This window comes from Gigantopelta aegis, chromosome 1 (genome assembly GCF_016097555.1).
Source record: "Gigantopelta aegis isolate Gae_Host chromosome 1, Gae_host_genome, whole genome shotgun sequence".
Taxonomy (NCBI): domain Eukaryota; kingdom Metazoa; phylum Mollusca; class Gastropoda; order Neomphalida; family Peltospiridae; genus Gigantopelta; species Gigantopelta aegis.
Window position 1 is genome coordinate 24,940,200 of NC_054699.1, and position 20,195 is coordinate 24,960,394.

The 20,195-nt window shown below is 40.9% G+C and overlaps 1 protein-coding gene across 1 annotated transcript; it reads left to right on the top strand.

The window, feature by feature from the left end:
- Positions 1-19,949, top strand: LOC121367401. The gene is made up of 6 exons (XM_041491558.1): positions 1-22; positions 11,130-11,237; positions 14,537-14,724; positions 16,020-16,137; positions 18,227-18,413; positions 19,697-19,949. Exons 2-5 carry the CDS (start codon positions 11,157-11,159, stop codon positions 18,326-18,328), a joined length of 489 nt encoding a protein of 162 aa, XP_041347492.1. The 5' UTR covers positions 1-22; positions 11,130-11,156; the 3' UTR covers positions 18,329-18,413; positions 19,697-19,949.
- Positions 19,950-20,195: the final 246 nt, after the last annotated feature.

Below are 20,195 nucleotides of genomic sequence, written 5' to 3' on the forward strand. Positions count from 1 at the left end.
GTGGATTCCGGCGATAAAGAGGGTAAGGCCGGTGTACTCCAGGATGACATACCGCCACTAGCCTGGTTATTCCGACTGTAAACACATACCATTTCCTCACACACACACACACACACACACACACCAGTCTATCACAGAGATAACGAGCAATTTCTGGAGACAGAATCGCATTCTTCTTGTAGGCAGGAACAGAAGGTACAATTTAGCCCCAAACTCTTGATTACTAAGATCACGCTTGCTGGAGGCCGAACGTGCCTCTTATATCAAAGAGCTCATCGCAGGGATCACGCAAAGACCCGCGCACTGCCATCAGTTGAGATCACGAACGTGGGTAGATTTATTTAAAGATCGTCGAGCTCGCGGGATTTTACCAGTTTGTTGGAGAATCCCAAGCGAAGAGGACTTATTCGAGAGTTGTAACTGATAAAAGTTAACGTTTCTAGGATTTCGAGAAGGTGCAGAAGGTGAGTAGTTTTGTGGATTCGGGTCATGTCAGGCGTGAATCCAATATTACGGTAGTGGGGGTGCGCATTCCCTTTATGCCTGGGGTAACTCCAATAGTAGGGTAGTGGGGGTGCGCATTACCTTCATGCCAGGCGTAATTCCAATAGTAGGATAATGGGGGTGCGCATTACCTTTATGCCAGGCGTAACTCCAATAGTAGGATAATGGGGGTGCGCATTACCTTTATGCCAGGCGTAACTCCAATAGTAGGGTAGTGGGTGTGCGCATTCCCTTAATGTCAGGCGTGAATCCACTAGTAGGGTAGTGGGAGTGCGCAATTTCTTCATGCCAGGCGTAACTCCAATAGTAGGGTAGTGGGGGTGCGCATTCCCTTCATGCCAAGCGTAACTCCAATAGTAGGGTAGTGGGGGTGCGCATTCCCTTCATACCAGGCATAAATCCAATATTATGGTAGTGGGGGTGCGCATTCCCTTTATGCCAGGCGTAAATTCAATATTATGGTAGTGGGGGTGCGCATTCCCTTTACGCCAGACGTAAATTCAATATTATGGTAGTAGGGGTGCGCATTCCCTTTATGCCAGGCGTAAATTCAATATTATGGTAGTGGGGGTGCGCATTTCCTTTATGCCAGACGTAACGTAATTAGTAGGACAGTATGGGTGTTCATTCCCTTCTTGGAAATTCAAAGTAGTTCAGAAAGCTTTTGAAATTAACGTATGAATAACACATAATGAATGTATTTGTAACAATTTTGTGTTGAGTGGTGAATGTAAACTTCTCAAAGTTTCGACAACAAAATGGTTAACGGTAGTACTAAACCAAATAACTTCCGGTTGGGTCAAAGTTCGAGGCGCACCGAATTTTTGATAGAGAAGTGAACACCACAAGTCCTGTGATTGGTGATAAATGTGAGTGTGTTGGTTGTAAAAAAGATAATAGTTTCATCTGGGCAAAAACTGTACACAATTTTATTTCATCTAGTACCACTGTGTCAAGTAGCCTTGTGCTTGAAATATGTATGGGATATCTGTAAAAAAAAGTACTTGAATTTTGTGCGGAACTATGGTAGTTATAGACGCTACCCATTATCTCAGAAATGAGCAGCTTGGCCCCCAATTTTCTCTGATTCACTTTAAAGTGCTGTGCCAGATGTATGATGTATTGAGCTATACCAATCAAGATATTATTTAATATGATTAGAAAATTTAAAAAAAAATGTAAAAAATTTATATACCGGTATATTTTCCATTTAAAAATATTCCCCTGAAAAACAGAACCAGCTGAATTCGTTTCGGCAATTTCCGTAAGATTTGATCCGTGACGTCACGAAGGGAACTCCTTTCGATAGTCAGCGCCATTGTTCATTGCTTCTTTTGTGTTTATTATGGTTAAACGGCGTGTTGTTGGCGGCTGTAGCAACACAAAAGCCGATAAATTTAGACTTCACGCATTTCCTAGTAATGTTGCTGTGAGAAAGCTGTGTGTGAATTTGATTAAAACAACGTGGAAATACTGCACAGGAAGAAAATGCCGGAGACCGTTGCGACAGCAGACACTAGTTTCGATTCGTCCCAACTGGCTTGTCGGCTTAAGCGAGATATGGGAATACCATGTGTTATGGCTTTTAAAAAAAGATGCCGTACCAACAATTTTTCTGTGACACAAAACAAATGACAACAAGCCGACGCCATCCACACCGAAACGACCTTGGGGTGCATATCGTCAATGTCCCAAATTGCGTTATGCTTTCAACTCCGGTCAGGTTGTTTTCTCATGCACGGTTCGTGCAATCATCGAGATCCGATTTGTTGTCGTTTGCATCTCGTCCATTTGTGAGATTTTTCTTTACAGTTCGAGAACATTAAAACAATAAAGTACAAACAAAACAATAAAGTACAAACAAGTAAGTATCTATAGCCTAGTCCGTCCCATCCTACAAAAATGTAGGGTTTTTTTGTAAAAAAGAAAAAAAAAAGAGCTAAATTTGTATGCATCTTAGAAAACAATCGGCTCAGAAAGAAAGAAATGTTTTATTTAACGACGCACTCAACACATTTTATTTACGGTTATATGGCGTCAGACATATGGTTAAGGACCACACAGATTTTGAGAGGAAACCCACTGTCGCCACTACATGGGCTACTCTTCCGATTGGCAGCAAGGGATCTTTAATTTGCGCTTCCCACAGGCAGGATAGCACAAACCATGGCCTTTGTTGAACCAGTTATGGATCACTGGTCGGTGCAAGTGGTTTACACCTACCCATTGAGCCTTGCGGAACACTCACTCAGGGTTTGGAGTCGGTATCTGGATTAAAAATCCCATGCCTCGACTGGGATCCGAACCCAGTACCTACCAACCTGTAGACCGATGGCCTGCCACGACGCCACCGAGGCCGGTCCAATCGGCTCAGAAATAAATGACTTGTAAATTCCATAGTATGAAAAAAGGCGTTCCCTGTAAAACAGACTATAAATACATTAAATTAATTTTACTATACCTCCCACAGAGAAAACCTTTTTTCATACTATGGAATGTGCTATAAGTTATTTATTTCTGAGCAGACTGTTTTCACAACTGCACACAAAAAAATAGTATTGTTTTGTTATTTCCAAAACACTTTTACTTTTTGTTTTCTTTTTTTTTACGTCAAACTAAACTGAAATTATTCACACACAAAAAACATCTTCATAGTCTTTTTTTTTTTTTTTTTTTTAAATTCAAATAAGTTATTTATTTCTGAGCAGACTGTTTTCACAACTGCACACAAAAAATAGTATTGTTTTGTTATTTCCAAAACACTTTTACTTTTTTTTTTTTTTTACGTTAAACTAAACTGAAATTATTCACACACAAAAAAACATCTTCATAGATGGATGGGACAGACTAAAAGTCGTTTTTGTTTATTTCTTAAATTTACCGATATCGGGTCCACTTGACTCGTAAAATTCAAGAGTTATTTATCGTCTTTTCTACTACATCACAAGTATTAGAACATACAGTGTAGCAAAATAATTCGCACGAAAAGCTAAAGAACAAAACAAGAATAAAAGTTGTAAATTAGTGGTAAGCTGTCTCCACGACCATTTTCATCGTCATCTGTCAGGCCGGTGGTTCGTAGGAAGATGTTCCAGGTTCAAACTGATAAGGCATTATTTGTTGTGTTGCACAAATATTAGTCCAGTCGTCATTACTACACTATTCATCATCGAAAGAAGAATCGCATGATCAATGAGCTTGGCAGTCGCTGTCGGTCCCACTTTCGCTTGCGCTGGAAGTCATCTCGTGGTAGGTTTCTGTGAAGCGCGTTCCCTTCGTGACGTCACGGCTATTTACAGGCAAATGTGTTTACCGAGAATTTTACTCGGTCGTTTCCGGCAGTGTTCTACGGGAGTGATGTTTTAATACTTTTATGGGGCATTTTCGTAATTATTGATTTACATATCGGTGTAAAATATTATTGCAATGAATTAAGAAAGCATTTAATTGTGGAATTTGAAATTTTAGTGTATGGACTGGCACAGCACTTTAAGTGTGATGGGTGGTAGTATTTATATCCGTAGCGTTTATGTCGATTGATACGCTGCAGGTAGGAGTTTTAGCCACATATGTTACTATTGTCGTCTATGGGATTTAATTTGGTAGTATACACCCTAAAGGAACTTGCCTGAGTTAACGACTAACTGGTTCGTTTTGTTGATTAATATTGAATATTAAATAATACCAATACCAATAATAATACTAATAATACTACTAATAATAATAATAATAATAAATGATAATGATAATGATAACAATGATAATGATAATAATAATAATAATAATAATAATTTCTTTATTTTAAAAAGAAAGAAATGTTTTATTTAACGACGCACTCAACACATTTTATTCACGGTTATATGGCGTCAGACATATGGTTAAGGACCACAGAGATACTGGGAGAGGAAACCCGCTGTCGCCACTTCATGGGCTACTCTTTTCGATTAGCAGCAAGGGTTCTTTTGTATGCAACATCCCACAGACAGGGTAGTACATACCACGGCCTTTGATATACCAGTTGTGGTGCACTGGCTGGAACGAGAAATAGCCCAATGGGCCCATCGACGGGAATCGATCCCAGACAGACCGCACATTGAGCTAACGCTGTACCACTGGGCTACGTCCCGCCCCACATATTAAATAATACCAATACCAATACTACTACTACTACTACTAATAATAATTAACAACAACAATAATAATAATAATAATAATAATAATAATAATTAACAATAATAATAATTTTGTTATTTTAAGACGGTATACTCAGCATCATTTTATTAATCTCTCCCGAGGCCGTCTATTCATAACAATCACGACAACAATAACAAAAGTGTTAAAGCGTTCACTTGATGCGCGGTCGGTATAGGATCGATCCCCGTCGGTGAGCCCAGTGGGCTATTTCTCGTTCCAGCCAGTGCACGATTATTGCATCAAAGGCCGTGGTCTGTGCAATCATGTATGTATGATGGTGCATATAAAAGATTCCTTGCTACTAATGAAAAAAATGTAGCGGGTTTCGTCTCTAAGACTAGACGTCAAAATTACCAAATTCTTGACATCCAGTAGCCGATGATTAATAAACCAATGTGTTCTAGTGATGTTGTCAAACAAAAACAAAAACGATAACAACTAATAAAAGCACTAGTCGCAAACGGTGTTGTGTGAAGTTGTCTCCATGGGTTTTAAAACAGTTGAAATGAAAACTTAAAGGGACATTCCTGAGTTTGCTGCAATTTTTAAGATGTTATCGACTAACAAAGACTGTTTAACGATCGTAATTACATATCAAATATACTTTTTCTGCATAAAATATTAGTAGCTGTATATTAAACGTGTTTCTGATCGTTTTAATGTTTGTACTAGGTTAAATTTCATTTTATTTTGTAAAATATTGTTTTTCGTACATACGAAATTATTTGAAGACAACATCCAGTTTGGGCTTCTTACAAATATTAAGAGGACCAGAAGCACATTGAATATACAGACACTGATATTCTAAACATGGAAATATATTTAATATGCAAGTTTAATCGTCGACATATTTTATTAGTCGGAAACATCTTACAATGCAGCAAACTCAGGAATGTCCCTTTAAGATAAACAAATCACAGAAATGAAACTTTCGTCTTTTGGGGATGGGGCGTAGCCCAGTGTTAAACCACTCGCCTAATGCGCGGACGGTCTAGGGTCGATCCCCGTAGGTGGGAACATTGGGCTATTTCTCGTTTCAATGTGATAGTGAGAGTTAGGGGGGGGGGGGGGGGCTGCCACATACTATTATATAAGTTGTAAGGTTGTGAGTAATCGATATGAGTTTTTTGTAATATGTCAAACTCGTCATAAACAGTTGGAATGTGGTGGGTGGCATACACGTGTAATGAGTTACACTAGAAATTGCCCACCTAGAACACCAAAAACAAGCAGCAGCAATTGTGTCACCAATTAGTGTAGGAAGTTAATAGCCTCCTTGAGTAATTAAAGCTATCGACTCGCACATGTTACAAAATGACAATGATTGGTCTTGCTAAATTCGTGCTTTCTCTCTCAACATGTATTATCAGATGCAGCTATACGACAGACAGGTATGACGTCATGTTTGTGTTTGTGTTTGTTTTGTTTTTGTTTTGTTTTGTTTTGTTTTGTTGTTTGTTTGTTTTAAAGGACTGTCCTGAGTTTTCTGTCATTATGTACAGAATAATACATGATTGGCCGTTAGATACCATTTATCTCACCAGTTGTTTTAAAATGTATCTAACGAGCGAAAGCGAGTTTGATACGTTTTTAAACAACGAGTTGAGAGATAAATGGTATCTAACGGACACGAATGTATTATTCTATTTCTTACATATCCTCAAAGAAACAGGTTTACTGCAAATTTTAACATCTTTTTCGACTAAACGTTATTTACAACCTTTGCACGTGTAGGTAACTTACGCGTCACAGACAAATGATTGTCAGGTTAACTATACATGGCTTTGTAATCTATTTCGATCGTGCTGTTTTTTCATTGGATATATGGCATTGGTGATCTGGGCTCCGTTCCACGAAATGATCTTAGCATTAAGATCACCTTAAGTGCATAAGGTAGTTATACACTTAAGGTGATCTTAGCGCTAAGATTGCTTCATCGAACGGGTCACTGGTCATCTCCTAGGAGCAGCCAGTCGTATGTCTTGAAATTGCCATCGCACGTACGTGTGCAAACAAGTATGTGTTATCAAAAATAACGAATGATGTTTTCACCAACGGGTGTGTAAGAAAAAAATGTTTCTGACTTGAGGCTCATGTGGATTGGATGCGGCCCGTTCGTGCGGTCCATCCGCTTGTGTTTTGGGTATATACACCATATACGATTATATTGCGGCTGGCCGCATGCGTTTAGCATTCTAAACAAGAAAATGCATTTCATATAGTTAAATAGGAAGGAATGAAATGTTTTATTTAACGACGCACTCAACACATTTTATTTACGGTTATAAGGCGTCGGACATACGGTTAAGGACCACACAGATATTGAGGGAGGAAACCCGTTGTGGCCACTTCATGGGCTACTCTTTTTGATTAGCAGCAAGGGATCTTTTATTTGCACCATCCCATAGACAGGATAGCACACACCACGGCCTTTGATGTACCAGCCGTGGTGCACTGGCTGGAGCGAGACATTATAGTTAGATAGGTATTTGATTGCATTAGGCGAAATGGCCTTTGAGCACATACATACATACATACATACATACATACATACATACATGCGAAAGGGGCGGGAATAAGCTCAGTCGGTTGAGTGCTTGCCTGAGGTGCTTCCGTTGCAGGATCGAACCACCTCGGTGGATCCATTCAACTAATTGGGATTTTTTCTCGTTCTATAACCTAAACAATATTGCACCAGTGACAATATTTTCTTACACTCCCGTTGGTGAGAACACCATACGATATTTTTGATAACACAGAGTTGTTAACAATTTCAAGACATACGACTGGCTAGGTGATGACCAGGTCGCCAATCGCATACGTCCAATAAAAAACAGCACGGAGGAAATCGATTACACTGTGACGTATAGTTAACCTGGCAATTATGCGTCTGTGACGCGTAAGTTAGCTACAAGTGCAAAGGGTTGTAAATATCTTTTAGTCGATAAATTTATATGTTCAAATTTGCTTAAAACCTGGTTTTTGAGGATATGTAAGAAATAGAATAATGCATTCGTGTCCGTTAGATACCATTTATTTCACAACTTGTTTAAAACAACTCGTTCTGAGATAAATGGTATATAACGGTCACTCATGTATTATTCTCTATGTAAACATTCATTATATTTTTATAGAAGAGTATACTAATGGAACTTTAAAAAATTATAGAAGACTAAAGGCTCCGTTTTAGGTTAATTATTTTTTTAAACATTTATACTAACGATATTGCTGATGAATTAGACTGTGTAACATACTAACAAAGCTGTTTTCTGATGCATTGCAATATCGTCAAATGACATTTTAATTATATAACTCGATCAAAACATGAATTTGTTGAAACTTTAGTTCCAGTTAATCCTAATAATATATATATATATATATATATTATGCATAATGAACCATGCCTTGTATTTGTTAACACAATTTTAAACGTATAAAAACACATAACATTTGGGTTTAACTTGGCAGATGATGCAAATTGATCTAGACATATTCAAGATGTATGTGCCGCTTTGGTGGCAGTACTCATGAGTGGTGGCACTGGTGGGGCAGGATAGGCTCACCTTTCGCCAACACCTGATATCATCACTGTTGTGAAAGCGATTTCCGAGTGCCCGTCATCACAGCTGTACTTACAATCTAATTAAAATTAGCTCCACTATTACATGTGGATCTAACACCAGCCGGTTGGAGCTCATGTCCACCAATCAAAACCTTACTTGCAGAATCCTGCCAGTGATTTAAAAATAATTTGAAAACATTCCGAATTATCCTGAGGGTATACGGCATGTTTCGTGTGAATTACGAATGCCTTAAAACATGTTTTATTTTATAAAATAAATAATTTGTAATGTAAAACTGAAGACTGATTTAGGTTCTTTTAAAATAAATAAATAAATATTTTTTAATGTAAAATTGAAGACTGATAACCCACCCCGTACGTATTGGTATGGTTCGCTGTACTGTGGCCACTAAAATAGACTCGCCCGATATTTTTAGAATTTGTATGCTCCCAAATAACGTTATAAAAGGCGAAGTGTGATTGGTCAATATTTAAATTATTATTTACAGACGAAATGTTACCTGGACATTGGGGACTACGCAGTGTTGTTAGTTTTAAATCACTGGCAGGATTCTGCAAGTAAGGTTTTGATTGGTGGACATGAGCTCCAACTGGCTGGTGTTAGATCCACATGTAATAGTGGAGCTAATTTTAATTAGATTGCTGTACTTATTCTAGTGAGCTCTGTCCTGTGCTAGTTTTGATTTGAAAAACTCTAGTGTGAATGGCAGTCCTCGCTGTGGCAGTGCAAGAGGGATAAAATCTCCAGTAAAGGATCTCCCCGGGAGTGGCTGTCTTCCTATAGACGAGGCGGCACTAGATAGAGATTCGTGGAATCAAACACTATTTTGTTACTCTCTTGATCGGAAGGAAGGAAGGAAATTTTTTATTTAACGACACACTAAACACATTTCATTTACGGTTATATGGCGTCGGACATATGGTTAAGGACACCGATAATGAGCAGCAAGCGATCTATTATATGCACCATCCCTCATACAGGATAACACATATCACGGCCTTTGATATACCATTCGTGGTGCACTGGCTGGAACGGGAAATAGCCCAATGGGCCCACCGACGGGGACCGACCGTGCATCAGGCGTGCACTTTACCACTGGGCTATGTCCCGCCCCGTTTTGAAAAATGTACAACTAGAAGCTGCAAAAATAGCCGATTATTAAATGATTAATGGGCGTCGGGATTTAGTTCGTTCGGTTGAGCGCTCGCCCGAGGTGCTTGCATTGCAGGATCGAATCTCCTCGGTGGATTCATTTAACTGATTGGGGGTTTTCTCGTTCCAATCAGTACACCATAACTGGTCAAAGGCCATGGTATTTGTTTTCCTGTCTGTGGGAAAGTGCATGTAAAAGATCCCTTGCTGCTAATGGAAAAATGTAGCGAGTTTCCTCTGATGAAAACGAGTCCGAATTACCAAATGTTTAACATCGAATAACCGATGATTAAATAATGAATGTGCTCTAGTGGTGTCGTTAAACAAAACAAAACAAACTTTAAATGATTAATGTGCTCTGCAATACTATTATAACATTTTCATCTCCAGGGGTGTAAGCCTGGGTAACAATCATTATGTGCAAATGTTACCCCCCCCCCCACCCCCCCCCCCCCCCCCCCCACACACACACACAAACATTCACACACCCCTCGGTTACATCAACCGACCCTTCTGGCTCATAAACTATTTAATGGTGTCACAAAAGTACAGTTTGTTTTATTTAACGACACCACTAGAGCACATTGATCTTATCATTGGCTATTGGACGTCAAACATATGGTCATTCTGACACTGTTTTTTATCTTATCATCGGCTATTGGACGTCAAACATATGGTCATTCTGACACCGTTGTTTTTAGAGGAAACTCGCTGTCGCCACATAGGCTACTCTTTTTACGACAGGCAGCAAGGGATCTTTTATTTGCGCTTCCCACAGGCAGGATAGCACAAACCATGGCCTTTGTTGAACCAGTTATGGATCACTGGTCGGTGCAAGTGGTTTACACCTACCCATTGAGCCTTGCGGAGCACTCACTCAGGGTTTGGAGTCGGTATCTGGATTAAAAATCCCATGCCTCGACTAGGATCCGAACCCAGTACCTACCAGCCTGTAGACAGATGGCCTAACCACGACGCCACCGAGGCCGGTACTGTACATTAGAAAGACACCTTTTAATTTTTTTTTAAATGTCTTTTTTTTTTTTTGGTCCCTACCTCTACTAGATACAAGCTAATTTCACAAAACATCCTAAATTTACGTTTGCGACTAGCAGTTATATCGGTTATACGTTCACGTGTGTTTGGCAAGTAGAAAATTACATCATTACGAAAGATGGAGCACTTGAAGGACAACATAAAATGAAACGTGTACTTCTAACTCTATTTGCTGTAGTCATAGTAGTAATAAAACGTGTTGTTAGTCGTAGATTTACGCAAAACTAGGTGTACGATATTTTGTGAAATTAGACCCTAAAAGGCATACTGTCACAGATTTAAGGACCTTATTTCTCTAAAAATGGATAATGAATAAACATTACATTAATTGTTGGAGACCACATCTAGCTATCACATCACCTTAAATGAACCATGATTTAGTGGAATCCATGTCAACTCTCTCGGCAATTTTAGTTTTTGAATTATGGATCATTGCCATAATTCAATTATTTTTACAAAATATCATTAATAAATGGAGTATAGTGGTTATGAAGATGGTTGAATAAAGTACATTTAGGGATAAATCAAATTGTTTTTGTTTACGTAATACTTTGTTAGACCATTAAATAGGTCAGTGGTCTGTGACAATATGCTTTAAATTCGGCCATCCAACCACTAACGGATTCTGTTTATCTGCAGGTAAAACTAGGAAGATACAAGTGCAGGATGAAGTGGTTGTTGATTGTGGCTGCACTGGCAGCGATTTCCAGTACCCTGGAGGCTCAAACACCTGTCATCCGCGTCAACGTAAGTACCGCCACGCTTTATCTGAGATACCCGTCATCCGCGTCAACGTAAGTACCGCCACGCTTTAACTGAGATACCTGTCATCCGCGTCAACGTAAGTACCGCCACGCTTTAACTGAGACACCCGTCATCCGCGTCAACGTAAGTACCGCCACGCTTTAACTGAGATACCTGTCATCCGCGTCAACGTAAGTACCGCCACGCTTTAACTGAGATACCTGTCATCCGCGTCAACGTAAGTACCGGCACGCTTTAACTGAGACACCCGTCATCCGCGTCAACGTAAGTACCGCCACGCTTTAACTGAGACACCCGTCACTCGCATCAACGTAAGTACCGCCATGCTTTAACTGAGATACCTGTCATCCGCGTCAACGTAAGTACTGACACGCTTTAACTGAGACACCCGTCATCCGCGTCAACGTAAGTACCGCCACGCTTTAACTGAGATACCCGTCATCCGCGTCAACGTAAGTACCGCCACGCTTTAACTGAGACACCCGTCATCCGCGTCAACGTAAGTACCGCCACGCTTTAACTGAGATACCTGTCATCCGCGTCAACGTAAGTACCGCCACGCTTTAACTGAGACACCCGTCATCTGCGTCAACGTAAGTACCGCCACGCTTTAACTGAGACACCCGTCATCCGCGTCAACGTAAGTACCGCCACGCTTTAACTGAGACACCCGTCATCCGCGTCAACGTAAGTACCGCCACGCTTTAACTGAGATACCCGTCATCCTCGTCAACGTAAGTACCGCCACGCTTTAACTGAGATACCCGTCATCCGCGTCAACGTAAGTACCGCCACGCTTTAACTGAGATACCTGTCATCCGCGTCAACGTAAGTACCGCCACGCTTTAACTGAGACACCCGTCACTCGCGTCAACGTAAGTACCGCCACGATTTAACTGAGATACCTGTCACTCGCGTCAACGTAAGTACCGCCACGCTTTAACTGAGACACCCGTCACTCGCGTCAACGTAAGTACCGGCACGCTTTAACTGAGACACCCGTCATCCGCGTCAACGTAAGTACCGCCACGCTTTAACTGAGACACCCGTCATCCGCATCAACGTAAGTACCGCCACGCTTTAACTGAGACACCCGTCATCCACGTCAACGTAAGTAGTGTTTTCCCTAGCTTGTTTTAGCATGGTGCAGCACCATACCTCAATAGTCTAGCACCATCTTGCTTTAATCAGCACCATGCTGCCCTGAGATTAAACAAGCCTTTTTTACTAATTAATTCTAAAATTGCCTTTATAAAACACCCAAAAAGGTATTATTAATTAATAAAATATGCCTTTTATATTTTTTGCCATTCATTTATTAAAGCAAGCACATAAATTACACTGATGTTTAATTCAATTAATTTGTGTGTATTTTTAATGAAAAACAAGTGCCCCAAAAGTGTTTGGTCTACCATGCCTTGCCAAATGTCTAGGGAAATCACTAGTAAGTACCGGCACGCTTTAACTGAGACACCCGTCATCCGCGTCAACGTAAGTACCGGCACGCTTTAACTGAGACACCCGTCATCCGTGTCAACGTAAGTACTGGCACGCTTTAACTGAGACACCCGTCATCCGCGTCAACGTAAGTACTGGCACGCTTTAACTGAGACACCCGTCATCCGCGTCAACGTAAGTACCGCCATGCTTTAACTGAGATACCCGTCATCCGCGTCATCCGCGTCAACGTAAGTACCGGCACGCTTTAACTGAGACACCCGTCATCCGCGTCAACGTAAGTACCGGCACGCTTTAACTGAGACACCTGTCATCCGCGTCAACGTAAGTACCGCCACGCTTTAACTGAGACACCCGTCATCCGCGTCAACGTAAGTACTGGCACGCTTTAACTGAGATACCCGTCACTCGCGTCAACGTAAGTACCGCCATGCTTTAACTGAGATACCTGTCATCCACGTCAACGTAAGTACCGCCATGCTTTAACTGAGACACCCGTCATCCGCGTCAACGTAAGTACCGCCATGCTTTAACTGAGACACCCGTCATCTGCGTCAACGTAAGTACCGCCACGCTTTAACTGAGACACCCGTCATCCGCGTCAACGTAAGTACCACCACGCTTTAATTGAGATACCTGTCATCCGCGTCAACGTAAGTACCGGCACGCTTTAACTGAGATACCTGTCATCTGCGTCAACGTAAGTACCGGCACGCTTTAATTAAGACACCCCTGACTATCTGTATGATGAACTGACTGACTGTTTATCTGACTGAATGGCTGGCTGATTAATTGACTGGTTGGCTGACTGTCATCTTGTTCAAATGTATAAATTGTTGTATTATATAGTATTGTTCCTCATATGCCGTGCATTACGGCCTGAAAGAAATAAAGGTTCATTTCAGTTCAGTTCAGACAGACAGACAGACAGAAAAAAATAAAGAAATGTTTTATTTAACGACGCACTCAACACATTTTATTTACGGCTATATGGCGTCAGACATATGGTTAAGGACCACACAGAGTTTGAGAGGAAACCCTCTGTCGCCACTACACGGGCTACTCTTTCCGATTAGCAGCAAGGGATCTTTCATTTGCGCTTCCCACAGGCAGGATAGCACAAACCATGGCCTTTGTTGAACCAGTTATGGATCACTGGTCGGTGCAAGTTGTTTACACCTACCCATTGAGCCTTGCGGAGCACTCACTCAGGGTTTGGAGTCAGTATCTGGATTAAAAATCCCATGCCTCGACTGGGATCCGAACCCAGTACCTACTAGCCTGTAGACCGGTGGCCTAACCACGACGCCACCAAGGCCGGTCACAGACAGACAGACACACAGACATACTGACTGAACGACTGAGTGGTTAGCTGACTGACTATTATTCTAATTGACTGACTGGTTGGCTGACTGACAAACAGACATACTGACTGACCGAATAAATGGTTAGCTGACTGACTATCTGGATGATTGACTGACTGACTGACTGGCTGGCTGGATACATGGCTGACTGACTGATTGATTAGCTCACTGACTAACTGAATGATGGACTCACTAACTGTTTAGCTTAATTACTGATTAACTGACTGATTGACTAACTGACTGACTGACTGACTGAATGGATGACTGACTGACTGACTCACTGACTGAATGAATGAATGAATAAATGAATGAATCAATGAATGGCTGACTGACTTATTGGCTGACGTACTGACGAACGGACTAAACTATTTGCATGAATGTTCATATTTATTGTTGTAAGTATCCCTATACGCTGATGTGTCATTACAGAAGTCATTCCTTTCTTTTCCTTTCTTCCAGCGTGAGTCGAGCTACCTGCCGTGTCGAGATCGCGCCGTGTGTTCCGACCTTTACAACTTCACGCGTACCCTGCCGAGCGGCACGCGCCAGGAAGTGCGGATCGTCAAGAACTGCAAGTGTCCCGACAACGACGACGGCGGCTGTCCCATCGTGGACGACCACATGCTGCACGCCAGCACCATACACAAGTGAGATTCAGTGCAAATCAAGGCTCGAAATACTGCCGGCCCGATCGGTTTTTATTTATAAATATTATTATTATTATTATTATTATTTTGTTTTCAAAACTATTTATTTTCCCATATCACATAGCAGTGTCGTTATTAGGGCCGGGAGATATTTTTGCCGGGAGATATTTTTGCCTGTTGTCCCATCGGACCAGCGGACAGACAGATACACACACACACACACACACACACACACACACACACACACACAGAGAGAGAGAGAGAGAGAGAGAGAGAGAGAGAGAGAGAGAGAGAGAGAGAGAGAGAGAGAGAGAGAGAGAGAGAGAGAGAGAGAGAGAGAGATTTAACCCAGTTAGATATGACACTTCGAGATACTGATGTTTGAGCGTAGTTTGAATCTTAGTTAGGACAATATGAATGTAAACCAATACAGTCCTACCTGCTGAGTTTGTTTTGTTTAACGACACCACAAGAGCACATTGATTGTCAAATATTTTATATAAGTCTGACATGTAAGTCTTAGAAGAAACCCGTTGCATATTTCCATAAGCAGCACTTTCCACAGACAGGAGATCACATACCACGGGTATACCTGGTAAAGACATGACAGCTCGAGGTAGTGATATTTGATAACAATGTTCTATCTTTATTTCAGACAGTATATCTTATTGAATATCACACAATATTTGTGTAATCCAGTACAATTTGTTTACGTTTAATTTCAGTCGCATTTGTGTAATTTACATCCAATTAATCAATGTCTGTTGTCAAAAGGTTTCAATCTCAATTTCAGACAGTGCATGCGTCACCCTATACAGGCCTTACTGATCTGTGTGTAACCCAGTAGAATGTCTGTTGTCAAAAGGTTTCAATCTCAATTTATTTACCGGCCTCGGTGGCGTCGTGGTTAGGCCATCGGTCAACATACTGGTAGGTACTGGGTTCGGATCCCAGCCGAGGAATGGGATTTTTAATCCAGATACCGACTCCAAACCCTGAGTGAGTGCTCCGCAAGGCTCAATGGGTAGGTGTAAACCACTTGCACCGACCAGTGATCCATAACTGGTTCAACAAAGGCCATGGTTTGTGCTATCCTGCCTGTGGGAAGTGCAAATAAAAGATCCCTTGCTGCTAATCGGAAAGAGTAGCCCATGAAGTGGCGACAGCGGGTTTCCTCTCAAAATCTGTGTGGTCCTTAACCATATGTTTGACGCCATATAACCGTAAATAAAATGTGTTGAGTGCATCGTTAAATAAAACATTTCTTTCTTTCTTTCATTCAATCTCAATTTCAGACAGTACATGTGCAACCCTATAGAGACTTTGCCGATCTGCAGCGAGAACCAATCGCAGCCCTCCGCGGAGGACATGGTGGAAGGAGACGAAGAGTTCGAGTTCTACAACTACTGGAGGGTCTGTCTGTCTGTCTGTCTCTATCTCTCTGTCTGTCTCTGTCTGTCTCTCTGTCTGTCTGTCTGTCTCTTTCTCTCTCTCTCTCTCTCTCTCTCTCTCTCTCTCTCTCTCTCTCTCTCTCTCTCTCTCTCTCTCTCTCTATCTCTCTCTCTCTCTCTCTCTCTCTCTCTCTATCTCTCTCTCTCTCTCTCTCTCTCTCTCTCTCTCTCTCTCTGTCTCTCTATCTGTCTCTATCGATTGTGTGTCTCTATCTCTCTTGATCTATCTCTATCTATTGTATGTATGTCTCGTCTCTGGATGTTACTGATCTTATACATCTCTCTCTTACTCTCACTGGCTCTCTCTAATTAAATCTCTCTCTGGCCTCACTCTCTCTCTCCTCTGCCGTCTCTGGACTCGAACCTGTCTCTCACTCTCCTCGCCCGCAAATTGCAAGACTAACCACGATCGCTCTCTATCTCTCTCTCCATCTCTCTCTCTTCTCTCTCTTAACTCTCTCTCTCTCTCTCTCTACAATCTCTCGGTCTCTCCCGCTCTCTCTCTCTCTCTTGTCTTTCTGTGTGATTGTGTGTATGTATGTATTGATGTATGAATAACTATATATTGTATGTATGTCGAGGTTGACTATTACATACATAGATATTAACGCACTGGCGCAGGGGATAATTAAATCCTTTCTGGCCTCACAAATTGTCCCATGCCGTTGCTGGGACTCGAACCTGTGGCACCGATTCGCCCGCAAATTGCAAGACTAACCACGATACGCTCTGAGCTATCGAAGCTTCCATAAAAAGGAAGCTCTTTTAACTCAACCATATGCATGGGGCCTACAATCTACGCGGTCGATCCCGCTTACGTGCATGAAACAGTGGGCATACCTGGCACTGGCTAGTATGTATTGATGTATGAATATCTATATATTGTATGTATGTCGAGGTTGACTATTACATACATGGATATTAACGCACTGGCGCAGGGGATAATTAAATCCTTTCTGGCCTCAAAAATTGTCCCATGCCGTTGCTGGGACTCGAACCTGTATGTATGTATGTATGTATGTATGTATGTATGTATGTATGTATGTATGTATGTATATATATATATATATATATATATGTGTGTGTGTGTGTGTGTGTGTGTGTGTGTGTGTGTGTGTGTATCTATGTATGTATGTATGTATGTGTGTGTGTGTGTGTATCTATGTATGTATTTATATATGTGTATATTTATTGTATGTATGTCGAGGTTGACTATTACATACATAGATATTAACGCACTGGCGCAGGGGATAATTATATCCTTTCTGGCCTAACAAATTGTTTCATGCCGTTGCTTGGACTCGAAATTATGACATCGAATCGCCCGCAACCTACAGACTTGCCACTATACGTTCTGAACTATTGAGGCATCCATAAAAAAGGATGCTCTTTAACTCAACTATATTGTATGTTTTGATGTATGAATATCTATATATTGTATGTATGTCGAGGTTGACTATTACATACATAGATATTAACGCACTGGCGCAGGGTATAATTAAATCCTTTCTGGCCTAACAAATTGTCCCATGCCGTTGCTGGGACTCGAACCTGTGGCACCGATTCGCCCGCAAATTGCAAGACTAACCACGGTACGCTCTGAGCTATCGAAGCTTCCATGTATGTATGTATGTATGTATGCATGTATGTATGTATGTATTGATGTATGAATATCTATATAGTGTATGTATGTATAGGTTGACTGTTACATACATAGATATTAACGCACTGGCGCAGTGAATAATTAAATCCTTTCTGGCCTCACAAATTGTCCCATGCCGTTGCTGTATGTATGTATGTATGTACGTACGTACGTACGTATGTATGTATGTATGTATGTATGTATGTATGTATGTATGTATGTATGTATGCTTTTCTATACATCTGCCTATCTATCTGTCTGTCTTCTGTCTGTTTTGTCTGTTTTGTTTGTCTGTCTGTCTATACATCTATTATCTAACTATGCTTCTATATATTATTAATTTTAATCCTTCCCATAACCTGTAGTATTTAAAATGTATACGAAACTAAGTCTAAGACTGTGATTTCAGATCAACTGCCGCTGTCCCACGTCACAGCAGACCGGTGGAGCCAATCCCGAACCAGTTGGAGCGCGCCACGCAGTGGGTCAGAGTGAGGCCCGACTGGGGTAGACACATGTTCATCCACGAGTACGTCTGCGACAACGAGTACGGACGTCAACGGCACTGAGATACGTCGACGGACACGGCAGCTAAAGTAATCATTAAACAAATTTAAACCCCACACCCTCCATTTTTTTTTAAAATTATTATTTATTATTATTTTGTTTTTAAATCCCACTTCTCCCTTTCCTTTCTCTCTTTTGACTTCCATCTCGTTTCTTCCTTCCTGATCTGGTAGCTCCTCCTATCTTTCAACTTCTTTCGCTGTCCACATTCACATCCCAGTCCTTGTCTCTCCAATCGCGACAGGTGCTGGTCTCTTGTTACTGTCCGTGCCACACACCTGTCATTCCCAATCAGCTTTTAGCTGTGGGCTTAGTCTGACCACTTCGGAGAGTGTTCAGTAGTTACTTCTGGCATTGTTAAGAGGCACTTGTAACCACCTACTATGCTTCCCTACTACCGGCGGTCGTTAGTTAGTGCCGTGGGTTAGACCAGCTTTATTAGTGAAAAAAGGACAAGGATGCCAGGTGGGTGCAGGGAAGTACACACATAATGCACTCCTGGAGGAAGCTGAGATAGGTAGGCGATGGTGTGAACAGCTCAGAAGACAGAGTCGGAGGAAACTGACAGACAGGGTCGAAACAGATTGAAATCGTGCGAGAAACTGGAAAGTTCTTTATATTAAGAAAATGAGAATGATAAAAAGTATATACAGAACCAAAAAACCCAAGCATTCTGAGAGTACTTCTAAAGCAAAACATACCCCCTTACTAGGCCCAACAAATTTTCGTATTTCCTAAGTTCATGGGTGATAACTCTGTATGGATAAATTGTTTGACAATGCCTCACGATATTAAACCGTTACAGATCAAGTGTGACGTCCATGGCGATTTATCAGTGTTTCACAGAGATATGGCCCTTGAAGTAAGAGATAGAACAGTTTGTTTTCCGGACTTTTCTGTCACAAGATATTGAACTGACATTTTGTGATATAGCTTTAAAGGGATATTGTCACAGAACACTGACCTATTTAATGGTCTAACAAAGTATTACCTGAATAAATGTAATTTGAGTTGTCCCTAAATGTACTTTATTCAACCATCTTCATAACCACCATACTCCATTTATTAATGATATTTTATAAAAAATAATTGAATTATGGCAATGGTCCATAATTCAAAAACTAAAATTGCCGAGAGAGTTGACATGGATTTCACTCCATCATGGTTCAGTTAAGGTGATGCGATAGCTAGGTTTGGTTTCCAACAATTAATGTAATTTTCAGTTATTATCCATTTTTACAGAAATAATGTCCTTAAATCTGTGACAGTATGCCTTTAACGTGTCACTTTTAAATACGATTTTTATTTTCAGGTTTATTCCAGGAATCAGAAATACAGCGATGACAATGCTTCCATCTTTGCCGAAGTAACTTAAGACGGATGCATTCGATGGCGACATTGAACTTTCGGAATTCAATATCTGTTTAACATGATACCGTTAGCATAACGGGATTCTCCCCCACGTGGATGATATACATTTTAGTGTCGTGTTATCCAGTGTGTACATATTATTAAACCTGGTTCTGGTTCTTTTGTACTTATAAATGTTGTAAACGGGCACACAATGGTCGTTCTCGTAGGGTTTTTTGTTTAGTTAACGATGGGAGGTGGCCGGAATTAATGGCTTTTCTTAAAGACACATGCCCTAGTTTCAGCCCGTAAAAATGGACACTATGTTTAATTAATCTACAAACCTGCAACACACATTTCGATGCGGTTATGACGAGAGAAGCTAAAGTCTATGATGGTTAAACAGGAAAATGCCGTATAAAAAATACCTAAATATTGTCTCGATAACCATTACGAACATG

What these genes read in the sequence shown, in the direction of transcription:
- LOC121367401 (XM_041491558.1), top strand. Translation starts at nt 11,157, where the DNA reads ATGAAGTGGTTGTTGATTGTGGCTGCACTGGCAGCGATTTCCAGTACC. An exon ending in CACCTGTCATCCGCGTCAAC is followed by an intron (nt 11,238 to 14,536) that starts GTAAGTACCGCC and finishes CCTTTCTTCCAG; the next exon opens with CGTGAGTCGAGCTACCTGCC. An exon ending in CACGCCAGCACCATACACAA is followed by an intron (nt 14,725 to 16,019) that starts GTGAGATTCAGT and finishes TCTCAATTTCAG; the next exon opens with ACAGTACATGTGCAACCCTA.